Source organism: Podarcis erhardii (genome assembly GCF_964252035.2).
Source record: "Podarcis erhardii genome assembly, chromosome: 8".
Lineage (NCBI taxonomy): Eukaryota > Metazoa > Chordata > Lepidosauria > Squamata > Lacertidae > Podarcis > Podarcis erhardii.
Genome location: NC_138499.1, coordinates 30,223,335 through 30,246,428, shown reverse-complemented (window position 1 = coordinate 30,246,428; position 23,094 = coordinate 30,223,335). Strand labels below are relative to the sequence as shown.

Here is a 23,094-nt window from a genome sequence, read left to right as displayed (position 1 = left end):
AGACCCTCCAAGTGTCCCTTTTTTCAAGGGATGTCCCTGATTTAGAGAAGCTGTCCCGGTTTCTGATTTGATCCTGGAATGTCCCACTTTTCCTTAGGATGTCCCTATTTTCATTGGAGAAATGCTGGTGGATATGGAGTTATCTGATCCCCAAGCTTCCTCTATAGGGAAGGTTTTTTTTAAAAAAAAGTTTACTGTTTTATTGTGTTTTTATGTATGTTGGAAGCTGCCCAGAGTGGCTGGGGCAAGCCAGTAGGATGTGTGGGGTATAAATAGTAAAATTATCACTATGGACTGGGACGTCCCTATTTTCATTGGAGAAATGTTGTAGGATATGTCAACAGTTGATGAGAGATAGCAGTGAACCCCTAGGCAACCCAACTGTTTAAAGGCCTAAATGACTGAGGCCCCCAAATATTTGAGAGACCCTCTCAGGTCAGCAGAGGGACCTTCTAGGTGGTCCCACCACCCTTAATAAGTCTGGCAGGTGGCAGCCCAGGAGATGACATTCTGTAGCAACTCCCTGTCTGAACATGCCAAGGACATAAAAAAATCTGGAGCAGGCCTGCCAAAAGCTATCTGTTTCCTCCAAAAAATTATCATCATGTTTTCCCATACAGCAGTACTCACGAGGATTCCCCCCCCCCATCACTCTTACATCATGGTTGAGCAGTTCTCAGGAACCTGGAAACTCATCTCTAGTGATAATTTTGATGAATATATGAAAGAACTGGGTAAGCAAACATTTTGTCACAAACTAAGGGCTTATCCCCTGGGAAAAATGGTTCTTTAGCATTCAATCCAAGGAAACGGCAATTCAGATTTTCTCTGGATTGATGTTTGCTCCAATTTAGCACTAAAGAATAGGTTTTCCCTAGGAAAAGAGTGGGGCACCAAGAAAACTGTTCAGAATGAGTCTGAGGCAATTTGGCTTAAAAGAAATACTATTTAACAGAAAGTAGAGAAGATAGTGACGCGGGTGGCGCTGTAGGTTAAACCACAGAGCCTAGGACTTGCCGATCAGAAGTTTGATAGTTCGAATCTCTGTGATGGGGTGCGCTCCCGTTGCTCAGTCTCTGCTCCTGTCAACCTAGCAGTTTGAAAGCACGTCAAAGTGCAAGTAGATAAATAGGTACCACTCCGGCGGGAAGCTAAACGGCGTTTCCGTGCGCTGCTCTGGTTCGCCAGAAACGGCTTAGTCATGCTGGCCACATGACCCAGAAGCTGTAGGCCGGCTCCCTCAGCCAATAAAGCGAGATGAGCGCCGCAACCCCAGAGTCGGCCACGACTGGACCTAATGGTCAGGGGTCCCTTTACCTTTACCTAGAGAAGATAGATGAAGACTGAATATCTTAAATAATCTCCTCCCACTGTTTTTATGTAACTGGCAGATGGAGAATCAGAAGTCCTTTTTATTTTTCTCTAATGTTTCTTTCCCTTTTCCCTTTCCCTTTTTTCATTTTCTATTCTCTCTCCTTCCATCTTCTTGTTTCTTTCCCCTTTCTTTATCTCTGTTCTTTGCTTTCTTTTTCTTCTTTTCAGTCATATTTTTGGGGCCTTTGTTAAGGTCCAAGGATTGTGTACTCGTGGGGTTGGTAGATGGTTGAGAGTAGCCCTGGGTGAGAGACAGCGTAATGTCAGTCTCCCAAGGTGAAATTCTGTTTTCCTTCTCATCTGCAGGAGTAGGTTTTGCCCAAAGGAAACTGGCCAGCCTAGCCAAACCCACCATGATCATCAACACAGACAAAGATGTAGCCACCATCAGAACAGAGACGGTCTTTAAAGTTGCTGAGATTTCCTTCAAGCTAGACCAAGAGTTTGAGGAAATAACAATGGATAACAGGCGTGCCAAGGTGAATATTATTGTTTCCCCTAGGAATGGTTCCCATGGTGGGAAGTGCAGTATCTTGACAGGCGAGTCTGCTAATAATCAGAACTTCAATTAGATAAATATATTCCTGTTGGTGGGGGAGAAGAAAGATAGCAGGTAAAACCAAAAATTCATCTCCTTATAACTCTTACTTTTATAATTATTTTTAAGAGCGTTATAACAAGAGAGAATGGCACTCTGATTCAAGTGCAGAAGTGGAATGGCAACGAGACTATCATCAAACGAAAAATAGCAGATGGAACTATGGTGTTGGTAAGCTTTTTCCATTTCATTCATACAACCATGTAGCCAGGGGAAGGACCATAGTCCAGTGGCGGAAGATAGGGCTGCCATATGTCCGGATTCTGTTGGACATTACAGGGATTTCAAAGGCGGAATTGACGTTTGGGGGGAATATAGCAACCCTACAGAACATTCAAACAGTTCCAGGTTCAATCCTGAGTATCGCCAGCTAGGGCTGCTAAGGTTCTCTGTCTGAAAGTCCCTGCCAGTCAGTGCGAGACAGTACTGAACCAGATGGACTAATGGTCTAATTCTGCAGGGCAGCTCTCTACATTTCACCCCAGGGTTTTAAGGCAGTCAGTTCTGTTGTTGTTTGCTTAAAGTTGCAGCGATCGAGGCTGTAGTGTCAAGAGCCAAGGATAATGCTATTCTTCCCAATCAAGTTGATTTCACCAGTACTAGGACATCGTATACCTTCCCCGCCCATCAGACTGGAGCATGGAAGGAGAGAGTGGGAAAAAACAAGAAAAAATTGGGAAGAATAGCATTCTCCTTGGCTCTTGAAACTATAGCCTTGATAGCTGCATTGTATTATGACAACCACCCTTCTGAAGTTAACAAATTGCTATTCTACCCCTATGTCCTTTCTGTGAGGCAGTTACAGAAGGAGTGTGTAGACAGCCCCCAAAGTATATGAGAAAGGGTAGGAGTCGTGTGTCCATGATTTCAACAGCATGTGCTGGTCTGCTGCTTGGTCATAAGCTATGGTTTAATGTAACATGCAAACTGGGCCAGTGTGACTGGCAGCAGCATCACAGCCCCACACATAGAAACAACTGAGAAGACAGCAGCATTGCTATAAAGATGATTGAAGACTATGGATTGTAACCTATTATTTTTTTCATTTGCTAGGAATATATCATGAATGACATCATTTGTACCAGAGTCTATGGAAGAGTGTGAATACATTATCTTTCCATTTCAGCTTGTTTTTCCTACGGCATATTAGTTTAGTGTTACAAAAACGAGCACAGCGCTTATGTGGAACTGAAATAAATAATTTCAAGGAATTGTCTTAAAGGAAGCTGCTTCAGTGACAGCCTTTCATATCACTCATGCTCAGTCACCTGCACACACAAACACATGCCCTTTGAACAAGCTTATTTTTCAAAATTGATCACAGTTCCTTTTCGCAAACTTAGTTTGTTACAGTTTCATGCACGTAAGAACATTCTTAATTGCAAAGGTTTATTTTGCATTTCAGCATTTTCCTTTCGGACACACCAGTTTCCAGGAATATTTGCACCAGAATGCAAATCAGTGTAGGGGGCAGTGACTGCAGCTTACCAGATTCGGATGGAATGTGTTATTGAGCAAGAAGTCCCTTTGAAGTTGGGCTGTATAATAAGCTACTTACCCAAATCTGGCTGTGAACTGCAGCTGTTATTAAAGGGTTATGATAATATACTTACGGTATCCAATAAAGGCTAACTTGGAGTTAAGTCCAGTGGAGTTTGCAGTTTACATTTTGGGATGAAAGACACGTTAGGGAGAATTAAAATAAGAGGCAATCCATGTATTCTAAACAGCAGACCATCAAGTACTTCCCCAACTCTGAACATACATAAATCCAACAAAGCTTGATGCATGTAAAAAGCTAGCACATTAGGGAGGCACCTAGGCCAATATGTTTTTCCAAGTACAGAGTGGTTTTCTCTCCTGTGTACATACAAGTCCCTATGCTAAATTTAAAGTAGTACAGTCGTACCTCTGGTTACGTATCCCTCTGGATACGTAATCTTCAGGATGCGGACATGGCAAACCCAGAAGTATTTTTCTGGGTTTTTCTCCATGCGCAGAAGCGCTCTATGCACTGCACCCATGCACAGAAGCGTTAAACCGCTCTGCACACATGCGCAGAAGCAGTCCTCCGGTTGTGAATTCCTCAGGATGCGGCCGGACCTCCAGGACGGATTCTGTTCGCAACCGGAGGTACCACTGTAGAGATAATAATGGGGTACTTGCTGCTATAAAGGTAAAAGGTAAAGGACCCCTGGACTGTTAAGTCCAGTCAAAGGCAACTGGGGTGTGGCGCTCATCTCGCTTTCAGGCCGAGGGAGCCGGTGTTTGTCCACAGACAGCTTTCCGGGTCATGTGGCCAACATGACTAAACCGCTTTTGGCACAATGGAACACCGTGACGGAGTGCACAGAAAGGCCATTTACCTTCCCGCCATAGCAGTACCTATTTATCTACTTGTACTGGTATGCTTTTGAACTGCTAGGTTGGCAGAAGCTGGGCTAAAGCAATGGGAGCTCACCCTGTCGTGCGGATTCGAACCGCTGACCTTCCGATCAGCAAGCCTGAGGGCTCTGTGATCTAGACTACAGCGCCACCTGCTGCTGCTATAGTATCTGGCTATATGCATAATGCACAGAACTAATGCATAAAAACATAAGAGCCCTACAGGCGCAAGCCAAAGTTCCATCTAATGCATCATTCTTGCAGTGGTGAACCAGATGTCCACGGGATGCTTGCAAGCAGGACTTGAGTGCGAAGTATTTTCTCCCCAATTGTGACTCCCAGCAATGGGTATTCAGAGGCACACTGCCTCCTCCATCCACTGCTTTGATGGCCTACAGTTCTAGTGACTAAGATACTGAAGTAAGACCTGCGGGATAAATCCAATCTCGTATAACCAACAAGCTTGCCTCAATTTAATGCATTAAGGAGTTAAACCCATAGAGTAAGCAATCTTGCCAGGATTGGCTAGTCCACACACCCTCTCACCTTGAGAGGGTTACCAAACTCTCCTCAACAAAACTAATAAATGAAATAGAAATTAAAACAGGATTATTAACTACCGTTAGACCCACAAGCTACATTATTTGGATATTGTTATCTGTTCTTCGCCAGCAGGTCCTAAGGTGAGTTACCACAATTTAAAATCCAGCAATTAAAAACAATTAAAATTTAATTTACAGGAATAGGGGATTAGAAAAGCATTTCCTCCCTTCTGTTACATAAGCTATCTTGGGGATATGGGCAATTGCAGCCTTCCAGCTTCTCTTGACCTTGTATCTCCATTTCCCACTGTAGCTGGGTCAAATTTTTACACAATCTCTTATTTAAGTAAAGCGTTATTCCGCCGCAGTCTGAGTTGGTGGAAAACTGATAATCTGTATGCTTGCCAGTGGGTAGACCAGCCTTCCCCAACCTCGCTCCCATCAGATGTTGCTCATCATTCTTCACCATTGGCTGTGCTAGCTGGGGCTGATAGAAGTTGAAGTTCAAACATCTGCCAGGCACCTGGTTGTCCTCAACCCCCGGCGTACCTGGTGGCAAATCCCCACTGATGTATACAGTCCCAAAAAGTACAGTCCTGAATTGCTTCTGGAATATCCAAGCCAAGGCCCATCCGCATGTGAAGTCAACCAGACACAGAACCTCACCTCTGCTTCCCATTTATCCCTTGCACGCTGATTGCAGCTTCTAGGCCCTAAACGGCCTCAGTCCTGTATACCTGAAGGAGTGTCTCCACCCCCATCGTTCTGCCTGGACACTGCGGTCCAGCTCCGAGGGCCTTCTGGCGGTTCCCTCACTGCGAGAAGCCAACTTACAGGGAACCAGGCAGAGGGCCTTCTCAGTAGTGGCGCCCGCCCTGTGGAACGCCCTCCCACCAGATGTCAAAGAGAACAACAACTACCAGACTTTTAGAAGACATCCAAAGGCAGCTCTGTTTAGGGAAGCTTTTAATGTTTGATGTATTAGAGTATTTTAATATTTTTTTGGGAAGCCGCCCAGAGTGGCTGGGGAAGCCCAGCCAGATGGGCGGGGTACAAATAAATTATTATTATTAATTATTATTATTATTATTATTATTATTGGTGTGTGACCCTCACCTGTTCCAAGCCCACTCCAGCTGAGGAATCACAACCTTCTCCCAGAGCTGGTGAGCTCCATCTGATCAGCTCATGAGCTGGGCTGTGGGCCCTTGCTGGCTTCGGCCTCCTAGAGCACACCTTCCACTGCTCCCTATGCCTCAGAGCCCGCCATGCTCGTGGAGAGGGGCTCAGGCTCTGGCAATGGGCCCTGCTTCTTTGGTCCTTTGCACCAAGCCCCACCCCCTTGCTGTCCGCTGTCACCCCATGAGTAATGATTAATTTAGCCAGCTAGCCCTGGAGATCATCTAATGTTTATTGGATGGATTTTCCCTCTAAATTGATTTTTGAATTCTGAATTTATTGTTATTCACATTTTATACTGTATTTTATGCTGTTTTTTGTTGCATCAATTAAGTGTTTTAAATTTGTTGTTAGCTGCCCTGAGCCCAGTTTTTTGAACTGGGAAGGGTGGGGTATAAATAAAATTTTCTTCTTCTTCTTCTTCTTCTCCTTCTCCTTCTCCTTCTCCTTCTCCTTCTCCTTCTCCTTCTCCTTCTCCTTCTCCTTCTCCTTCTCCTCCTCCTCCTCCTCCTCCTCCTCCTCCTCCTCTCCTTCTTCCCCCCAGCTTGCCCCAGTGTGTATCAGTCATGGCTACACCCCTCACCTGGATCCTCTTTCCGCTCCCCATGGTCCTGCCAGTTTGTGACACTGGTTGAGGAAAGCTGGAGTCAACTTTCTGGTGCCTGCTAAAGAACACAGGATGTTGTCTCATAGTATTAGTCCAACCACCTCTACGCTGTCCTTGTCAGGATAACATGTAGAGGAAGAGAACCACAGAACAAGAAGAGAATGGGCCTTTTCTGTGGTGGCTCCCTGATTGTGGAATGCTTTCCCCAGAGAGGCTTGCCTGGCACCATCACTACATGTCTTCAGGCACCAGGCAAAAACATTCCTCTTTACCCAGGCCTATGGCTATTAAGTAATCTATGGCTTGTGAAAGTGTGGGGGAGAGGGCTGTTATTGTGGTAACGATTTTATTATTAGGCTGCATGTCAGTAAGTTTTTTATTATGTTTTATCATGTTTTTATCATTGATGCTCTGTAATGTGTTTTTAATGTTGTAACAAAACTGGAACCCAGTATTAATGGAATATTTGGCAAAATAGTTAAAGCTCTATTGAATATATGAACAGAAAGGCACACACAATTAAATCCATCCATAACCCACAGATATATTTGGTGGAACATTTTCTGATTTTTTTAAAAAAAATAATTGCAGAGGCATACATTTGCTATTTTGTGAGGTTCTCTTTCTTATTTGCTTTGTGTTGTGTTATGTTCTATAAACAAAATAAGTAAGAGGGTTAAAAAAAAACCACCCAAACACTGTTTGGATCTAATCCTATATCTAGATATAGGTTAATTACTCTTGCCAAATGGAAATTGTTAATTTCAATGTGACATTGAGGCATATGAGGGGAGCATGTCCAGTGATATATGTGATATATATTTTTTGGTCTGTAGTCAACATTCATTTTGTATTGCACAAATGCTTTTCATTTGCAGATGTTCATCTACTTTTAAATTATATTCCTGTGAGGACTAATGGTAGGACAAAGATGGATTTTGCAAGCCCTTGTGGCTTCCAAGAGGCTTATACTTCAAGCCTGAAATGACACAGAACACCCACCATCTATTATGCAAAGATCCAGGGACTTTACTGCCCTTGCTACATTTGAACACATTTCTTATAAATGCTAATTTCCTTTGGATATGTATCAGGGTATTTCAATAACCTATATTGACTTGCATGTTTAAAATGAGATGGATGTATTGGTTGTCACTGTGTTATTGTGAACTGATGTTTCTTGTTGAAAAAGAAATGGTTAATTGCCCAGATGAGAGCATCACATTTCATGTAGAGTTGCCTATAAGGCCGTTGCAACTCTAATCTCTTCACTAAGTCCTTTACCCCAAACAATTTTTCCAGGATGGGGGAGGGAAGTGGTACCAGCTAGTGCAGAGCACAGCTGGAAAAAATACCATGCTTATCAGTTAGTATTTTTCAGCCCGTTATCTCTCTTAGCCATAAATGTCACCCACTTTTATTCTGCTGATAACAATCTGAGTAAAGTTTATATAACATTTTAACTAAAGCTTCCCTTCATTTTGCAGACATTAACATGTTGCTTTTTAATGTACGTGAAGATTACGTTATTGTGAAATCTGTGGAGGAATGTCTGGTTTGAAATGCAAGACTGTGCACTTTTATATGCGAATGTCTGTAAGACAGCACACTTGGAAAAGTAGGTGAATTACAGAGCAAAGATAGCTGAGCTGCCCCCTGAGGGGGAAAAAACCCCAAAGGCCACCATCATAGGGCAATTCCTGATATCAGACGTTTACTCTGTGTGAGACTTGGAAAATACTGAATTTAGCCAGGCAACAGCAGGATCCTAAATCACCCAAATATGGGATCTTATTCTCTGGAACCAATCCCTCTACATAAAGCTATCTGGATTTTATTACTTGAGGGATGTCAACAGCAACAAACTGATGTACAGCCAAAGAGACAGTGTGTTTGCCCGTTTGTTTTAGAAAAGTGAACATACCATATTGGTATATTAGCATAAGTAAGAGTACCGTATTTTTCGCCCTATAGGACGCACTTTTCCCCCTCCAAAAATGAAGGGGAAATGTGTGTGCGTCCTATGGGGCGAATGCAGGCTTTCGCTGAAGCCTGGAGAGCGAGAGGGGTCGGTGCGCACTGACCCCTCTCGCTCTCCAGGCTTCACGCAGCTCTCCACAAGGCGCGGGAGCCCGACACTGGGCTCCCGCGGCTTGCGGAGAGATGCCTGCATGCTGAAGCCTGGGCGCGCTGAGCGCAGCTCTCCCACGACTTGCGGAGAGTTGCCTGTTCTGGGGGCTGGGGTCGGGGGAAGCTCGGGCTTCCCCAGCCCCACGCCTGGGGGGAAAAATAACCCCCCCTTTATCCCCCCCCCAAAAAAACCCCTAGGTGCGCCTTATGGGACGGTGCGTCCTATAGGGCGAAAAATACGGTATATTAGTAAGAGGAAGCAATGTACAGCATTTTAACTTGGGGAAATGAGTCCCTCTACTGGCTGGCTAACAACTATACAGGACACTTCATTTTCAGCCATGCCTGATTTAATAGTGATGCAACTCATGCAAAGGAATGCGTATTAGTTCTTTTTACAGAACGATGAACTCAAGCGTAGCCAGCCCTTCCCTTGCACAGAAGCACAGGCACACCCTTACTATTTTACACACCTTTTCCTCTTATTGTTTCTACATGCCTCTTCTCAAGTACATCTCTTCCTTGGTTTTTTGTTAAAGGCAACAATACGTATGGGACAATGCCAAGGCTACTCCCATCAATTATGTTGCAACAGGACATTCGATCACAGGTGCTGGATATACAATTTTAAACTAGCTTTTAAGAAAACAGCTATCACTGAAATACATGTTTTAATTACTGCTCAGTGAAGGCGGCGCTGGAGCATGCAAATTTCTGAAAATAAAGGGCAAGAATAGTCACGGTCATTTAAAAGCCAAAAATAAAGCTGGACTTTATTTTAAATATATTACTACAACACTTTTCAAAGCAATTCTCAACTTTACAAAGTAAAGGTGCTTAATATTAGCATTCCCCGCCCCTAGATTTTATACAAAAGCTCAGAATTTATCTGGCCTGCTGTGCTAAAGAATCATTCTGGCACCTTGGAAAAAGTAAAATTCTGAAGACGGTTAAGTACAGGAAATGTCTCTAGAGCTTACACTTGAGTTGTCCCTTGCACTGGTGCTCTAGTCCATGCACTCCTAAAATCTAAACACTGGTGATAAATCCTATACACTAGGTGAAGGGGTTGCCAACCTTTTTCAGGCCTATGGGTAAAAGTACAAAATGGAGAAACTGCGTTGTGTGGGTACCACAACCCTGCATGAATATGCACACTCACTAACACCCTCCCTCCTCGCCAGCAATTATACTTGACAGAATTGTTTTTGCTCCCAATCCCAAAATCTAATGGTGGTGGCAATTTTCCTGGAGAGAGAAGCTAGGGCTAACCTTCCTTCCCCAGCCCTCTCTGGGAAGAGCACACCTCCTTGCAAAAGATAGGCTTTCATTATTTCCAGCCTAATTTCAGCAGGGGAGGAGTTGAGACAGGACCCTGTGGGTGCTAGGAAGCTCTTCTCTGGCCACATGCGCACCCATGGGTGCCAGATTAGCAACCTAATGTTTCAGGATGGTGGCAGAGGTTCCCGTGACTAGGCCATAAGCCCTGTTGGTTATGGCTGAACAAGAAGATCAGAATTACAGAAGACCAGAGGACTAATAACCACGTGCCTACAAATATTACATTGTGGCACTTCTCCACGGTTGCAAACAGGTCGCCTGTACATCCGAAATAGCACCACCAAGTGAATCATCACAGAAAACTGCTAGTAACAGAGCTATGGTTCTATCAGGAGACCTGTATTTTACACTGAAAGCATTTTGGCTGTCAAAGTTCCAGCTGTGCAGGTACAAGCTTTAATGTATGATTCAAGTCAATATTTCTAGACACCACAAGGCTACCTTCCTTACACCTCCCAATGCTTCTTTACAGTTAAACTTTTCTTTCTAACAGATGGCAAACGTCAGATATTTTATAGTACGTAAGATTGACACATGCAGCTTAACAGATAAATCCCTGAATGAGTGTTAATCAGAAAATGTAACGAAAAGTCTTATGTCAACTTAAAGAAGACCAACAAATATATTAAAGGAGAAGCTTTTCTGGGCCATAGCCTGCTTTCTGCAAACAACCTACACAAGCTTATGCCCTAACTGATTCATAAGTCACTCTTTAATGCACCACAAGACTTTCTGCTGATCAAACACTGACTTCCAAAATAAACCAAGAAATAAATATCTGGAACTGGAAATAAACTTCTCAAAATAAGGCTATAAAAAATTTCCTGTGAAGAATGTTCAGTGTAAAATTCAGCCAAATGTTTACTCTCATATTGACAATAACAGTTCCATGATTTTTGGCCAAATATTTTTACACTAGGTATTTGAAAGAGGGCATGCCTGTCTTATTTTATTTTTGCATTTGGAATCTAAGTAATAATTTCCCCTTTTAAAACAACTTTTAACAGTTATTGTGAAGAAGAAAGGAAAAACCACAATTCTGTAAAAAGCTGCAGAATAATAAAGCCAAAGCTAAACATTTTAAAGTACCATAGATTTCAGTTGACGAGACTTTAAGCATATGCTTTTATGCCACCATGTCACACACAATGTTTTCAAAATGGTTAACTGGATCCTGACTTCAACTCTGACATCCTGTGCTCTGCATATCAAAGATGATACTGATCAGGCCAGTATCAACAAGGTTGATATGAAATACAATATGAGGTGGAAAATACAGAAAACAGAAGTTGGCAAATGAAGAAGTTTTGTGGCCAAACTGGACACTGAGAGGGAAACAACAGGGCAGTTTTTCCATCGTAATGCTAACTTTGTAGGGAAGACTTGGCAGGCAGATATGTGCTTGCTGATTCTCCCCAGCAAGTTCTGCTTGCATCTAGCTTTGTGTCAGAAAATGTGTTTGGCTGAAGAGAGAGTCCAGGGAAATTGTGCAGGAGAAACTGTGGGCTGTTCAGGAGTTATGCATCTGCTCCACCTGCTGGCTGACCTGTCCTTGCAACCGCCTGCAACCGCCCACTCCATGCTTGTACTGACAAACATGAGTTTGAGGCCACTTACCCTTTTTCGCTCTATAACACGCACTCGACCATAACATGCACGTAGTTTTTAGAGGAGGAAAATCCGTAGGCATGCCACCTGTAGGCATTCCCTCCATAACATGCACAGACATTTCCCCTTACTTTTTAGGAGGAAAAATGTGAGTGTTATGGTGCAAAAAATACAGTATTTGCAAAGGTAACATCTAGTTTGGTCCTCAGATTACAGAATAAGTCTCTGGGCCCAAGATGTTTGAAGCAGAAATCCTACCACCACACCCCATATGTTTTCCTGTAAGAGACATAAACAAGGTAATGAAACATTATTAAAAAAAGACAGAACACATTTCTAGGAACTTTGGGAAGGACTGAAGCATCAAGCTTTGAAATGTCAGAATTCAGCAACAGATCTATATCACGTGCCCTAACACAAAGGGTGCATTTCACATTAAAAGCTCTTTTTAAGTATACAGACCAGCTGATAGGAATTGTCCATAACAGAGATGGTGCAATTATAACATTTAATTTGTTTCATCATCCCTTTGGTAGGGAATGATCTGAATCTCTTTTGCTATCCGCTCTGCTAGTACTTGGCTATTTGCAGCAATTATTCTTCTTGACATCAAATCAAATGGTGCCCCTGGGGACGAAAAAAACAACAACAAACACAACTGATTTACAGTGTTATTTATGAACTAATATTATGAAGCAGGGTTTTAGCTATAATTATTGAAATACTCTAAATAAGTCATTCCCAACATATTTTACCTGAGACATCGAGCAGCACTCCGCCCGCTTCCATAATGATAATCCCAGCCCCTGCCATATCCCAGCAGTGAATGCCCATCTCGTAGTAGGCATCTGCTCCTCCTGTTGCCACCAGGCACATGTTTACGGCTGCAGTCCCAACTGCTCTAATCCTAAAACAGAGAAAGTATATTATCGCAACAAATTCAAACCCTGCAGTTTCACATTGAAATATTCACAGTAATCACCAGTCATTCGAAATGCAAAAGAAGCAGATGCAAACCAAATCATTTGACCTGGGTCTCTTTCAGTGAGATAAGTTAGTCGTGACTTAACTTAGGTCTCTGTGAAATCGTGTCTTCTCAGAAGTAAATCCTATTGGGATGAATAGCGCTTATTCCCAAGTATAGGAATGCAGCCTCAGTCTGGATCTAACTCAATAGCTGCATATATGTATATATATATATGCATATAGCTGCATATCTCAATAGGAACACACTGCTGCATCATACCATTCCTCCATTATGTCCTAAATTATATATAACCCCCCACAATGTGTGACCTCTTAAGCACTTTAGAATAGCTGACTTTTTGGCTTCTTAACAGTGCCCCCTTGTGGAACTTTTGGCCAGGACATTCACGAGAGAACACCCGATTAGGCTCACTTAACTGCTACAAACATTGACGTTCTCTGCCTTGCCCTCGCCTTCCTGCAACTGAAATATGCTGTTATACACACACAAGCACACATTTTTAAAGAAAGGATAGCCAACACTACAATTTTAAAGACTATTTGTTAAATAAACTAAGTTGTGCCTCATTCTAAACAAGCCTCTTGGATGCCATGTAGATCTCAAGAGTGCCTTCCATCAGCTTCAGCTTGTGGCCAAGCTGCGCCCCTATCTGGACAGGGAAGGCCTAACTTCTGTCATCTATGCCAGCGCATAGACCTTCAGGTTAGATTACGGCAGCATGTGATACGTGGGGTTACCTCTGAAGACAGTTCGGAAACTTCAGCTGATGCAGAATTCAGCAGCCAGGTTGCTTACCGGGGCAAGGCAGTTTGAGCATATAACACCAATCCTGGCCTGACTGTACCGGCTGCCGATCAGTTTCTGCTTCAATTCAAAGCGCTGGTTTTTACCAATAAAGCCTTAAACGGCTGAGGACCACAATACCTCAAGGACCACCTCTTTCCATATGAACCATTGCAGACCCTATCATCATCTGAGGACCTTGTTTGTGTGCCTTGTCTGTGAGATGCCTGGACGGCGGTAACATGGGAATGGGCCTTTGTGTGGTGGCTCCCCACTTGTGGAATGCTCTCCGCAGGAAGGCTTGCCTGACACCCTTATTACATTTCTTTAGGCACCAAGAAAAACTTTCCTCTTCTTCTAGGCCTTTAGCTAATTAAACAATCTAGGGCTTGCCGATCAGAATGTCAGCGGTTCGAAACCCCGCGATGGGGTGAGCTCCCATTGCTCAGTCCCAGCTCCTGACAACCTAGCAGTTTGAAAGCACGTCTAAGTGCAAGTAGATAAATAGGTACCGCTCCGGCGGGAAGGTAAATGGTGTGTGCTGCTCTGGTTCACCAGAAGCGGCTTAGTCATGCTGGCCACATGACCCGGAAGCTATACGCCGGATCCCTCGACCAATAAAGTGAGATGAGTGCCACAACCCCAGAGTCGTCCGCAACTGGACCTAACGGTCAGGGGTCCCTTTACCTTTACCTATGGCCTTTTGAACTGTTTGTGGGGGGGTTATTGTTTTTTGGTAATGGCATGCATAAACTGCCCTGTGACCTTCGGATGCAGGACAGTAGAGTAATTTAATAAATAAACAAGAAGAAAAAGAAGAAAACGACGACGACATACCCATGAATAGGAATGTTCAGTAGTCTTTGCATGTTAGAAAGAACAGTTTTTATAACCTCTGGATCACGGTTGGATCCCAACTCTGACACTAAGAGTGCTTTGGTAATATCTGTAGAGAGGTGGGGGGGGGAGGAAAGGTAGACAAGTCTGACCATTACTTTAATTCAGATTTGGCTGTTGTAGCTCAAAGGAAAAACAGTGAGTGTTTAAGAAAAGTACTCACACAATGTTCGCCCCACAGCATATAACTCATTAAACCATTACAGTGGTGCCTCGCAAGACGAAATTAATTCGTTCCGCAAGTTTTTTCGTCTTGCGAGTTTTTCGTCTTGCGAAGCACGGTTTCCCATAGGAATGCATTGAAAATCAATCAATGCGTTCCTATGGAAACCGCCTTCAGACCAGGTCCGGGGACAGTCTGTCCCCCGACCCCTTCTGAAGGCTGGGGGTGGGGGGGGACAAGGGCTTTTCTTCCCACCCCCAGCATTTTAAAAAACCCCGGGACAGCGGAGGACTGCTCCGCTGTCCGGGGCGATCTTAAAATGCTGGTGGGCGGCAGAGAAGCCTTCGCTGCCGCCTGCCAGCATTTTAAAAAAACCCCGGACAGCGGAGGACTGCTCCGCTGTCCGGGGCGATCTTAAAATGCTGGTGGGCGGCAGAAAAGGCTTCGCTGCCGCCTGCCAGCATTTTAAAAAAACCTGCCTGCCTTCCCGGGAGAGCGGAGAAACGCGCGTTTCTCCGCTTTCCCGGACGGCTTTTGAAGTCCGCTGTCCGGGGCGATCTTAAAATGCTGGTGGGCGGCAGCGCTGCCGCCCACCAGCATTTTAAGATCGCCCCGGACAGCGGAGAAGTCCTCCGCTGTCCCGGGGTTTTTTAAAATGCTGGCAGGCGACAGCGCTGCCACCCACCAGCATTTTAAGATCGCCCCGGACAGCGGACTTCAAAAGCCGTCCGGGAAAGCGGAGAAACGCGCGTTTCTCCGCTCTCCCGGGAAGGCAGGCAGGCAGGGGGGAGCAAAGACTTTTGCCCCCCGCCGGCCTTCAGAAGAGGTCCAGGACCTCTTCTGAAGGCCGGAGGGGGGCGAAAGTCTTTGCTCCCCCCCCCCCCCCGCCTTCAAAAGCCGTCCGGGATAGCGGGAAGCGCTTCCCTGCTATCCCGGACCGCTTTTAAAATGCTGGCGGTGGGGAGCAAAGCCTTTCGGCCCCCGCCGGCCTTCCTGGACCTCTTCTGAAGGCCGGAGGGGGGGGAAAGGCTTTGCTCCCCACCGCCAGCATTTAAAAGAGGTTCCCGGAGATTTCCCTATGGGCTTTCTTCTTGCAAAGCAAGCCCATAGGGAAATTCGTCTTGCGAAGCGCCTCAAAAAACGGAAAACCCTTTCGTCTAGCGGGTTTTTCGTCTTGCGAGGCATTCGTCTTGTGGGGCACCACTGTATACAATATCCATACAAATGGTTTTATTGCCTTTTGCTCACAGAGTTCATGATCTTTTGTACTTTTATCTTACTTTACTGTATACCACTTCAATAACTTTTGGTTGTGAAGCGGTTTATAAATCTGCAAATAAATAGAAATTTGCATGTAACACACTAGGGGTGTCAGGATTTGGCCTCTGCTTCCTGCACTTACCTGAATTTATACAGTGCCCTTTGGTGAACATATGGTCTGTAATAAGATCGAAAATAAGCACAAGACTGATACATGGGCCAACCCTGCTGCCTCAACCTTACTTGAAGGAGCAGATTTCACTCTGCACCCAAAGGTTCTCTATGGCAGGGTTTCCCAAACTTGGGTCTCCAGCTGTTTTTGGACTACAATTCCCATCATCCCTGGCCACTGGTCTTGCTAGCTAGGGATGATGGGAGTTGTAGTCCAAAAACAGCTGGAGACCCAAGGTTGGGAAACCCTGCTGTATGGTCTTCTGAGCTGAAAATTGTTTGTTTATTCCTACAGATAATATGTAAAATGAACAGTGAAGCTAGTATGGAAAAACACTCATCACATTTTGTTCACATGAATGATCTAGTCTCCAGGATAGCGTTCTCTGGGTGAAATCATGAATTCTATTCTAATATAGTGGTACCTAGGTTTAACAGTCTGGTTTAAGAACGATTTGGTTTACAAACTCCGCAAAACCGCAAATAGTGTCTTGGTCCGAGAACTTTACCTCATTCTAAGAACGGAATCCGAACGGTGGAAGGGCACCGGCGGTGGGAGGCCTCATCAGAGAAAGTGCGCCTCGGTTTAAGAACGGTTTTGGTTTAAGAACGGACTTCCGGAATGGATTAAGTTTGTAAACCAAGGTACCACAGTACATCTAAAATAAATTTAAGTCAACAATTGGGTCTCTGCAATTCTCAATCCACAGGGTGAAATTCAACATTGTGCTAAGATGACCATTCTGCCAACATAAGCATTTCTGCTTGCTGGAAATAACTATCTCCCCTCTCCTTCCTGTGAGCACTATCCTGGGGGTTCACTTTACCCTTTACAGTAGGATCTGGGGGAGGCACAGTGAGAGGTGGAGAAGCCCTGTTGTGCTAGTGAAAGTCATTCTGCTGGGGCACCAGGTTAGTTGAATCTGACTCATCACTTTCCCAATTTTGTATAGTCATACTGCTATATTAATGCAAAAGCCGTACCTTCTTGCTTTGATACTTGGAGCTTTTGCCCGTTGCAAAATGCTCCTTTTCCTTTCCTGCCGGTGTACATTTTGTCTTCTACACAGCTGTATACAATTCCAAATTCCATCTGCAACCAAACAAATGAAATATCATAGGGGGGGGTTACGCTTTAAAAAAAAAAAGTTTACATTTTGTGTGTAGGCTCCAATGGTAGTATTTTACTTTTTTACTGTAGGTTAAAAAGAAATTATAAGTTACCTGTTTCTTTACAACAAAGCCAATTGAAACAGCCACAAAGGGAAACCTTGAAAACAAAAGAGATAAGCATATTGCACTTGTAAGCTCAGAGGCATAGTGTTAATGATTGACAGGCAGCATTTTTTCAACTGTAAATTAGAGGACTAAGGCAAAGCCTTAACTAGCTACTCCTAATCAAATACAAACTGGAAAGCAAAGTCTAACATGACCATCCCACAGCACAACACAAAGATCTTACTCTGATTCCACAGGGGAGAAAGCAGAGAGGTATATTGCACAAGTCAATCATGCTCACTTCACTATTTTCACAGGGGAGAAACAAACCATGGCTTAACGTGATGTCTAAATCAAAGACTGCAATTTAGTTGACTTAAAAAAACAACAACTATGATCAATAAGCCAAGAAGAAACATTGCTTAGATATGGTGGTTTGTTTGGAGCAAACCAAACTGTACTCCCTGGCTGATGTAATCCTGAGAATGGGATCATAGTTTGTTTCTTCCCAGTGCTAGTGGGGAAGAGTGAAGTGGGTGTGATCGGTTTGTGATTTAATGTGACACCTAAACACGCCCACCGTGACTCTAAGAGAAAGATGCAAAAAACATACCTGTGAACAAAGTTAGTCGTTCCATCAATAGGGTCAATAATCCAAGTGGGATTATCTGTCAAGGTACTTTTTGCACCAGCAGCAACAGATTCTTCTCCAATAAAACTAAAGGGATATTTTTAAAAAAACAAACAAACATATACAAGATTTACACCTGTCACATATAGATCTTAAAATGTCACAACTTCAAAAATGATCATTCATCCAACAAATCATTTATGGAACATCCCATTCTCCATGGTTCAGATTCATTTTATGCACAGGAAATAGATAGCCATAAGAAGCCTTGTCGGATTTATTTCAGCTTCCTAGATTAGGCCGGATGTAGTCCTGGCAGCCCACAGTGATCTGTTGATGACTCTGGACAGCCCACAAAGAGGACAGGAATACAACAACCTTCCCCACTACTGCCTCTGTCCTGGTGTGTCTCTAAAACTCCATCTTTCATGTATTTTTGTGATCTCCTTTTCATGTCACATAAGCCAGAGATCATTACAATATCTTGTGGGAGTGAATTCCACAAAGTAGTTATGTGTTGTATGATACAGCGCTTTCTGCTATATATCTGTTATATATGCTTGGTAAGCAATGAAGTTGCACTGGAAAGCTCCACTATATTGGATCTCCCCATATAACCCAGCAGAACTTGCTAAAGTAGAGAGAGCCCCTTCTGCCACCACTGGTATTTTGCATCCTTCCTTTGCACCTATGTGAGACTTTGAACCTAAAATCAGTCCTAGAACTGGGATGTGTCAGTTAATAGATTTATCCTGTGTATCTCCCCTAAGCACTGGCCAAAGAAGAGGGCTAGATTTGTCACAGCAGGTCAGTTGGGAAGTCCTGACCTCTTGGATCAGGCTTGCTCTTTTGTCTTGAGAAACAAGATGCCCATGTGCACATTGCTGTTCTCTGCCAGACTTGCCTCACCTTCACATCGCCTTGCTATTCCCCACATGACAGTGATTTCATCTCTCCCAACAGGAGCAGCCCACTTTTCATATTGTACAACACGGATAAAACGTGTCTGACGTATAATTCATGTTCCAGATCTATGAAGCTGTCACAACCATACCTAGTCAGATATAATCTGACCTTCCCACTTTTTTTAGGATCTGCAAACTCTGTCTCTATAGACAGCAGGCATCCTCTCACCTGTCCTACACGCACAACACTTTGAATGAAACATAATCTTCCCACATACAGTGGTGCCCCGCAAGACGAACGCCTCGCAAGACGGAAAACCCGCTAGACGAAAGGGTTTTCCGTTTTGGAGGCGCTTCGCAAAACGAATTTCCCTATGGGCTTGCTTCGCAAGACGAAAATGTCTTGCAAGTTTCTGCGGGGTTTTTTTCCCTTCCCCCCCCCTTTTCCTAAGCCACTAAGCCGCTTATCAGCTGATCCGCTAAAAGCCGCTAAACCACTAATAGCGCTAATCTGCTAAGCTGTTAATGGGCTTGCTTCGCAAGACGAAAAAACCGCTATACGAAAAGCCTCACGGAACGGATTAATTTTGTCTTGCGAGGCACCACTGCATGCCTAATAGCATGGCGTACCATCTTACAATTAAGACTCTTGCTGACCTGCAGTGACTGAAATCACTGGTATGCTCACCCGCAAATGATCATGGCTTGCCTGCATCCCGGGCAAATGGGCTACTCCTGCCTAAGCAGCAACCATAACACCATGCTGACTCTCTGATCCACCTCTTCATATTTGCATAGCCTGTCATTCATTTCTCTTGGCTTCTACCACACCCCTGCATCATCCTGCCATTTTGCCATAACTGAAAGAAGCTTCCTTAGTTACTGCCTAAAGGTGTTGGAGGTTCCATTATTCTCCCTTTCCCCATCCTTACCTAACTAGAATTGAAGTGTGATAAATGGAGGTTATGCGAGACAAGCACAACTTAAAATGTAGAAAAAACTATTTTATTAGTTTGTCAGGTTCTCTGTGCTTATTCTGAGCCATCAGGATCAAAGATTTCATACCTGTACTTCAGACACATCCTTCCTCTCCCCAGTGATAATAAAAAATCAAGTTCTAAAATATTCTGTACCTGTGAGATGGGTATTTTTCCTTTATAGAAGAAATAAGCATATTTTCTACTTTTTGATCAGTGACAGTCACTAGATCTGCTGGAGAGCTTTTAATCATGATAGCTATGTCCTTTGTTAGTGCTTCCCGGACTACCTGCAAAGAAAATTATTTGCATGACACTTTTTGAAAACAAAAGTTAATGCACTCAGTCAGTTGCACAAAAACATTTCCTCCCTTGTGGAACAGGCAGAAGCTTATGCCACCAGAAATGAGGAGAGGTGCCATGCCATCCCTGCCCCAGCAATGTCACTTAACACATCCAAAGCCCTCTCCAAAGACTACTTAATGGTGTTATGAACGATCCCCACCTAAGTGCTACTATTGCAGACTTTTCAGAACATATCAGATTCTTTCTGGTACAAAAAAAGGAAAAAGAAAAAAGCCACAAACCACCAAGGGCAATGGGAAGATTACAAATGCATGACAGTGTCATATGGATGACTTCTCAAGGTGAGTCGATGAGGAATGGCAATTCCACAGTAAATAGCTCATCTGAAAGCAGCCATCATGCTCAGGCTTGAACACAGCCATTTGTGATCATTGCCTCCTATCCAAAAATGACTAGCAGAAGGGAAGTACAACATGTTGTAGAATGCTATATTTTTGGACTTCCTTACAAAGCTTTTCTAAACCTTCCCTTTGTTTTTATATTTTAAAATGGAGTTGGTCTCCTTATTTGTTCTGCAAATACCCCATCGCTTTATACTGCTGAAGTACTAATACATACATTTTTCAGAATAATTATGTGCTTACAAAAATTCAAAGCAATAATAATAATAATAATAATAATAATAATAATAATAATAAATTGTTTATACCCCACCCACCAGGCTGGCTTTCCCCACTCTGGGTGGCTCCCAACAGAATATTACAAACATGATAAAACATCAAACATTAAAAATTTCCTGAAACATACCTCTCCAGCTTTTCTTGCTAAAATAACTGCATAATCCATGCATTCTTGCCAAGGATCAGCCATCTTTCTCTAGGAAACAGAACACACACCACCAAATTATACTAATCAAAAGAGCAAACAGCACAACATTGAAGATGTGTTAAAATGCTAAATCCGCAGGTTCAAACTATTTTAACATAAACAATACTATTATTTTGTTTCAAAATGCCGATATCAAAGCTGCAACACTGCACAATACTGGGAAATAAACTTCTCTTCAGTCCGGAGCAATGCATTATTTTGTAATATGGGGTACACAGCAACTACACAATTTCCTGTATGTTGCCAACCTGCATAATGTCAGGCAGATGCTGAGCAAATTTGTGTTCCTGCATAAATGTAGCAAGAGACATGCCCTTGCCACAGATAACTAGAACTGGCAGTGACTTGCAGTAGAGGTATTGTGTTCACACAATTACAGAGATTATAAAAGCTGATAGAGAGTGATGTGTATAAATATAAGTAAGTGCAACACGGGGAAACTTGCAGTGGGAAGATCACTTATAGCTTAATAGCAATTTCAGACTGTAGGCAACCTTAGCATGTTTCTGCACATATAAAAGTTAATAAACCAACAGAGACCAAATGTATGAAAAGTTGTTACTCATGATGTCCAACAATAGCATCTCTGCCATGTTTTCCAAACCTTTCAATCTTCCAGACAAACAGTTCCTAATATGCTACAAGGTTGCTGTTAACGTTTAGCTGTTGTGAAAGATCCAGCAAATGTGTTGTTTAGATGTTGCACTTTCCGAGCACTTAAAACCAGAGTTTCGCTTCTAGGGAAATGTGACTTTCTCAATTCAACTCAGAATTCCCATAGCAATACTGAGCATTGTGTGGAAGACAGCCGTGACCATCAAGGGTACCCAATGCATAATAATTTCTAATGTAATAAGAAACACAGTTCTAACATAATAAGCAACACATTTCACATCAACCATGCATTAAATTATTATAGCAATAAAAAGATAAAACCTCAGTGCTCCCACATCACACCTCTCCCATCAGCTCCAGTCAAACGTGGCCAATAGCCAGGGATGATGGGGAAGTTAATCCAATAGCATTTGGAGGGCTACACTTTTCATTTATCTGTTATTTCAGTGCTATATAAAAAGGCTGCATATAGTTAGGGGGTCTAAATATCACAAAACAAGGATTCCTCTTGTTACCCCTGAGTTTTGCATTATTTAACAGAAATGCCTGACAAGGAAGGAGACGAGTTGTATTTAGCTGCCCCTAAACAAACAAACAAACAAACAAACAACCCGATTTTTCAGTTTAGATACTGATCCTGGGCTTAATCTTAGCTATGGCCCAGCCCCGCTATATATTTGGTTGTGGGCGGGTGGGGTGCAGACTCCATGAATGCTTGCAGAGCAGATTCTCATCGTGAAGTGGGGGAGGAAGGCAGTAGAAATAACTGGGGGCTAAAAGGAAACCATGGCTGCCCCGGAACTCATGGAAATGCATTGAAGAGAAGCCCCACCAGGCCCCGGGCTTACCGTCAGCAAATCGAAGCACCGCTCAGATCAAACTCCTCAAACGGAAATCTACAAAGTCGGCGGGCGAAAACCTCCGTGGGAGGAAAATGAGGACCTTTGCACCTCTCTCCGTTATGCGCTTCCTTCTTCGCCTCTTTCTTACTTAGGCAGCCACCGGTATTTTTTTGTTTTTTTTCGCAAGGGGCGCGGCTAAAAGCGGAAGGAAGGGGCTCGCCGGCATCCCACGGTCGTCCTGGCAACAGTGGGATGCCTCTGGAGAGGCGCAGGGGCGGGTTGCTCTCCCTTCCCAAGCGGCGGGCGGGCAGGCAGGCAGGCAGGCAGGCAAGCAAGCAGCGGGCAGCCTCCTGGCTCAGGCGGCAGACCCCCGAAGAGCCCTTGGGGACTCAGATGGTTGGCTGCTTGCCCGACTCGCCGTTAGGAAAAAGGGAGGCTGCGTCTCAAGCGATGGCGACCTTTCCCTTGATAGATACACAGTTATCGTTGGCAAATGCCCCTGAGCATGTGCAGAGTGCATTCTAGTCCGACGACGGTTTTTTTTTTTTTTTTTAAAAAAAATATAACTAGAAATAGATGAGAGTGGTAGAAAGACACTATGGTTGACCTGGAGCAGCCTTTCTCAAGCTGCGGGTCCCCAGGTGTTGTTGAACTACAACTCCCATCACCGCTAGCTAGCAAGGCCA

At 43.7% G+C, this 23,094-nt stretch overlaps 2 protein-coding genes across 5 annotated transcripts in view; one reads left to right on the top strand and one right to left on the bottom strand.

The window, feature by feature from the left end:
• Positions 1–3,183, top strand: part of LOC309349006 (myelin P2 protein-like) — a 134,045-nt gene extending 130,862 nt beyond the window's left edge. For 3 of the 4 annotated variants that reach the window (XM_081874863.1, XM_081874861.1, XM_081874860.1), the window contains exons 2-5: positions 621–734; positions 1,681–1,853; positions 2,042–2,143; positions 3,026–3,183. In XM_081874863.1, coding sequence (XP_081730989.1) covers positions 662–734; positions 1,681–1,853; positions 2,042–2,143; positions 3,026–3,076 — 399 coding nt within the window. In that variant the 5' untranslated portion in view covers positions 621–661 and the 3' untranslated portion in view covers positions 3,077–3,183. The remainder of the gene's footprint in view (positions 1–620; positions 735–1,680; positions 1,854–2,041; positions 2,144–3,025) is intronic. The other variant, XM_081874862.1, reaches the window with a different exon arrangement.
• A 7,971-nt stretch (positions 3,184–11,154) lies between these two features.
• Positions 11,155–22,687, bottom strand: IMPA1 (inositol monophosphatase 1). Its single transcript, XM_081873562.1, has 10 exons — positions 22,415–22,687; positions 20,871–20,939; positions 19,914–20,047; positions 17,858–17,962; positions 17,251–17,296; positions 17,011–17,119; positions 14,373–14,481; positions 12,520–12,671; positions 11,938–12,391; positions 11,155–11,768 (listed from the first exon to the last, which is right to left on the bottom strand). The coding sequence occupies exons 2-9, from the start codon at positions 20,931–20,933 to the stop codon at positions 12,273–12,275; spliced, it is 837 nt and encodes a 278-aa protein (XP_081729688.1). The 5' UTR covers positions 20,934–20,939; positions 22,415–22,687; the 3' UTR covers positions 11,155–11,768; positions 11,938–12,272.
• Positions 22,688–23,094: the final 407 nt, after the last annotated feature.

What these genes read in the sequence shown, in the direction of transcription:
- IMPA1 (XM_081873562.1), bottom strand. Translation starts at nt 20,933, where the DNA reads ATGGCTGATCCTTGGCAAGAATGCATGGATTATGCAGTTATTTTAGCA. An exon ending in CCAAGTATCAAAGCAAGAAG is followed by an intron (nt 14,482 to 17,010) that starts GTACGGCTTTTG and finishes ACCTCTCTACAG; the next exon opens with ATATTACCAAAGCACTCTTA. An exon ending in CTGAACATTCCTATTCATGG is followed by an intron (nt 12,672 to 14,372) that starts GTATGTCGTCGT and finishes TCTCTGTTTTAG; the next exon opens with GATTAGAGCAGTTGGGACTG.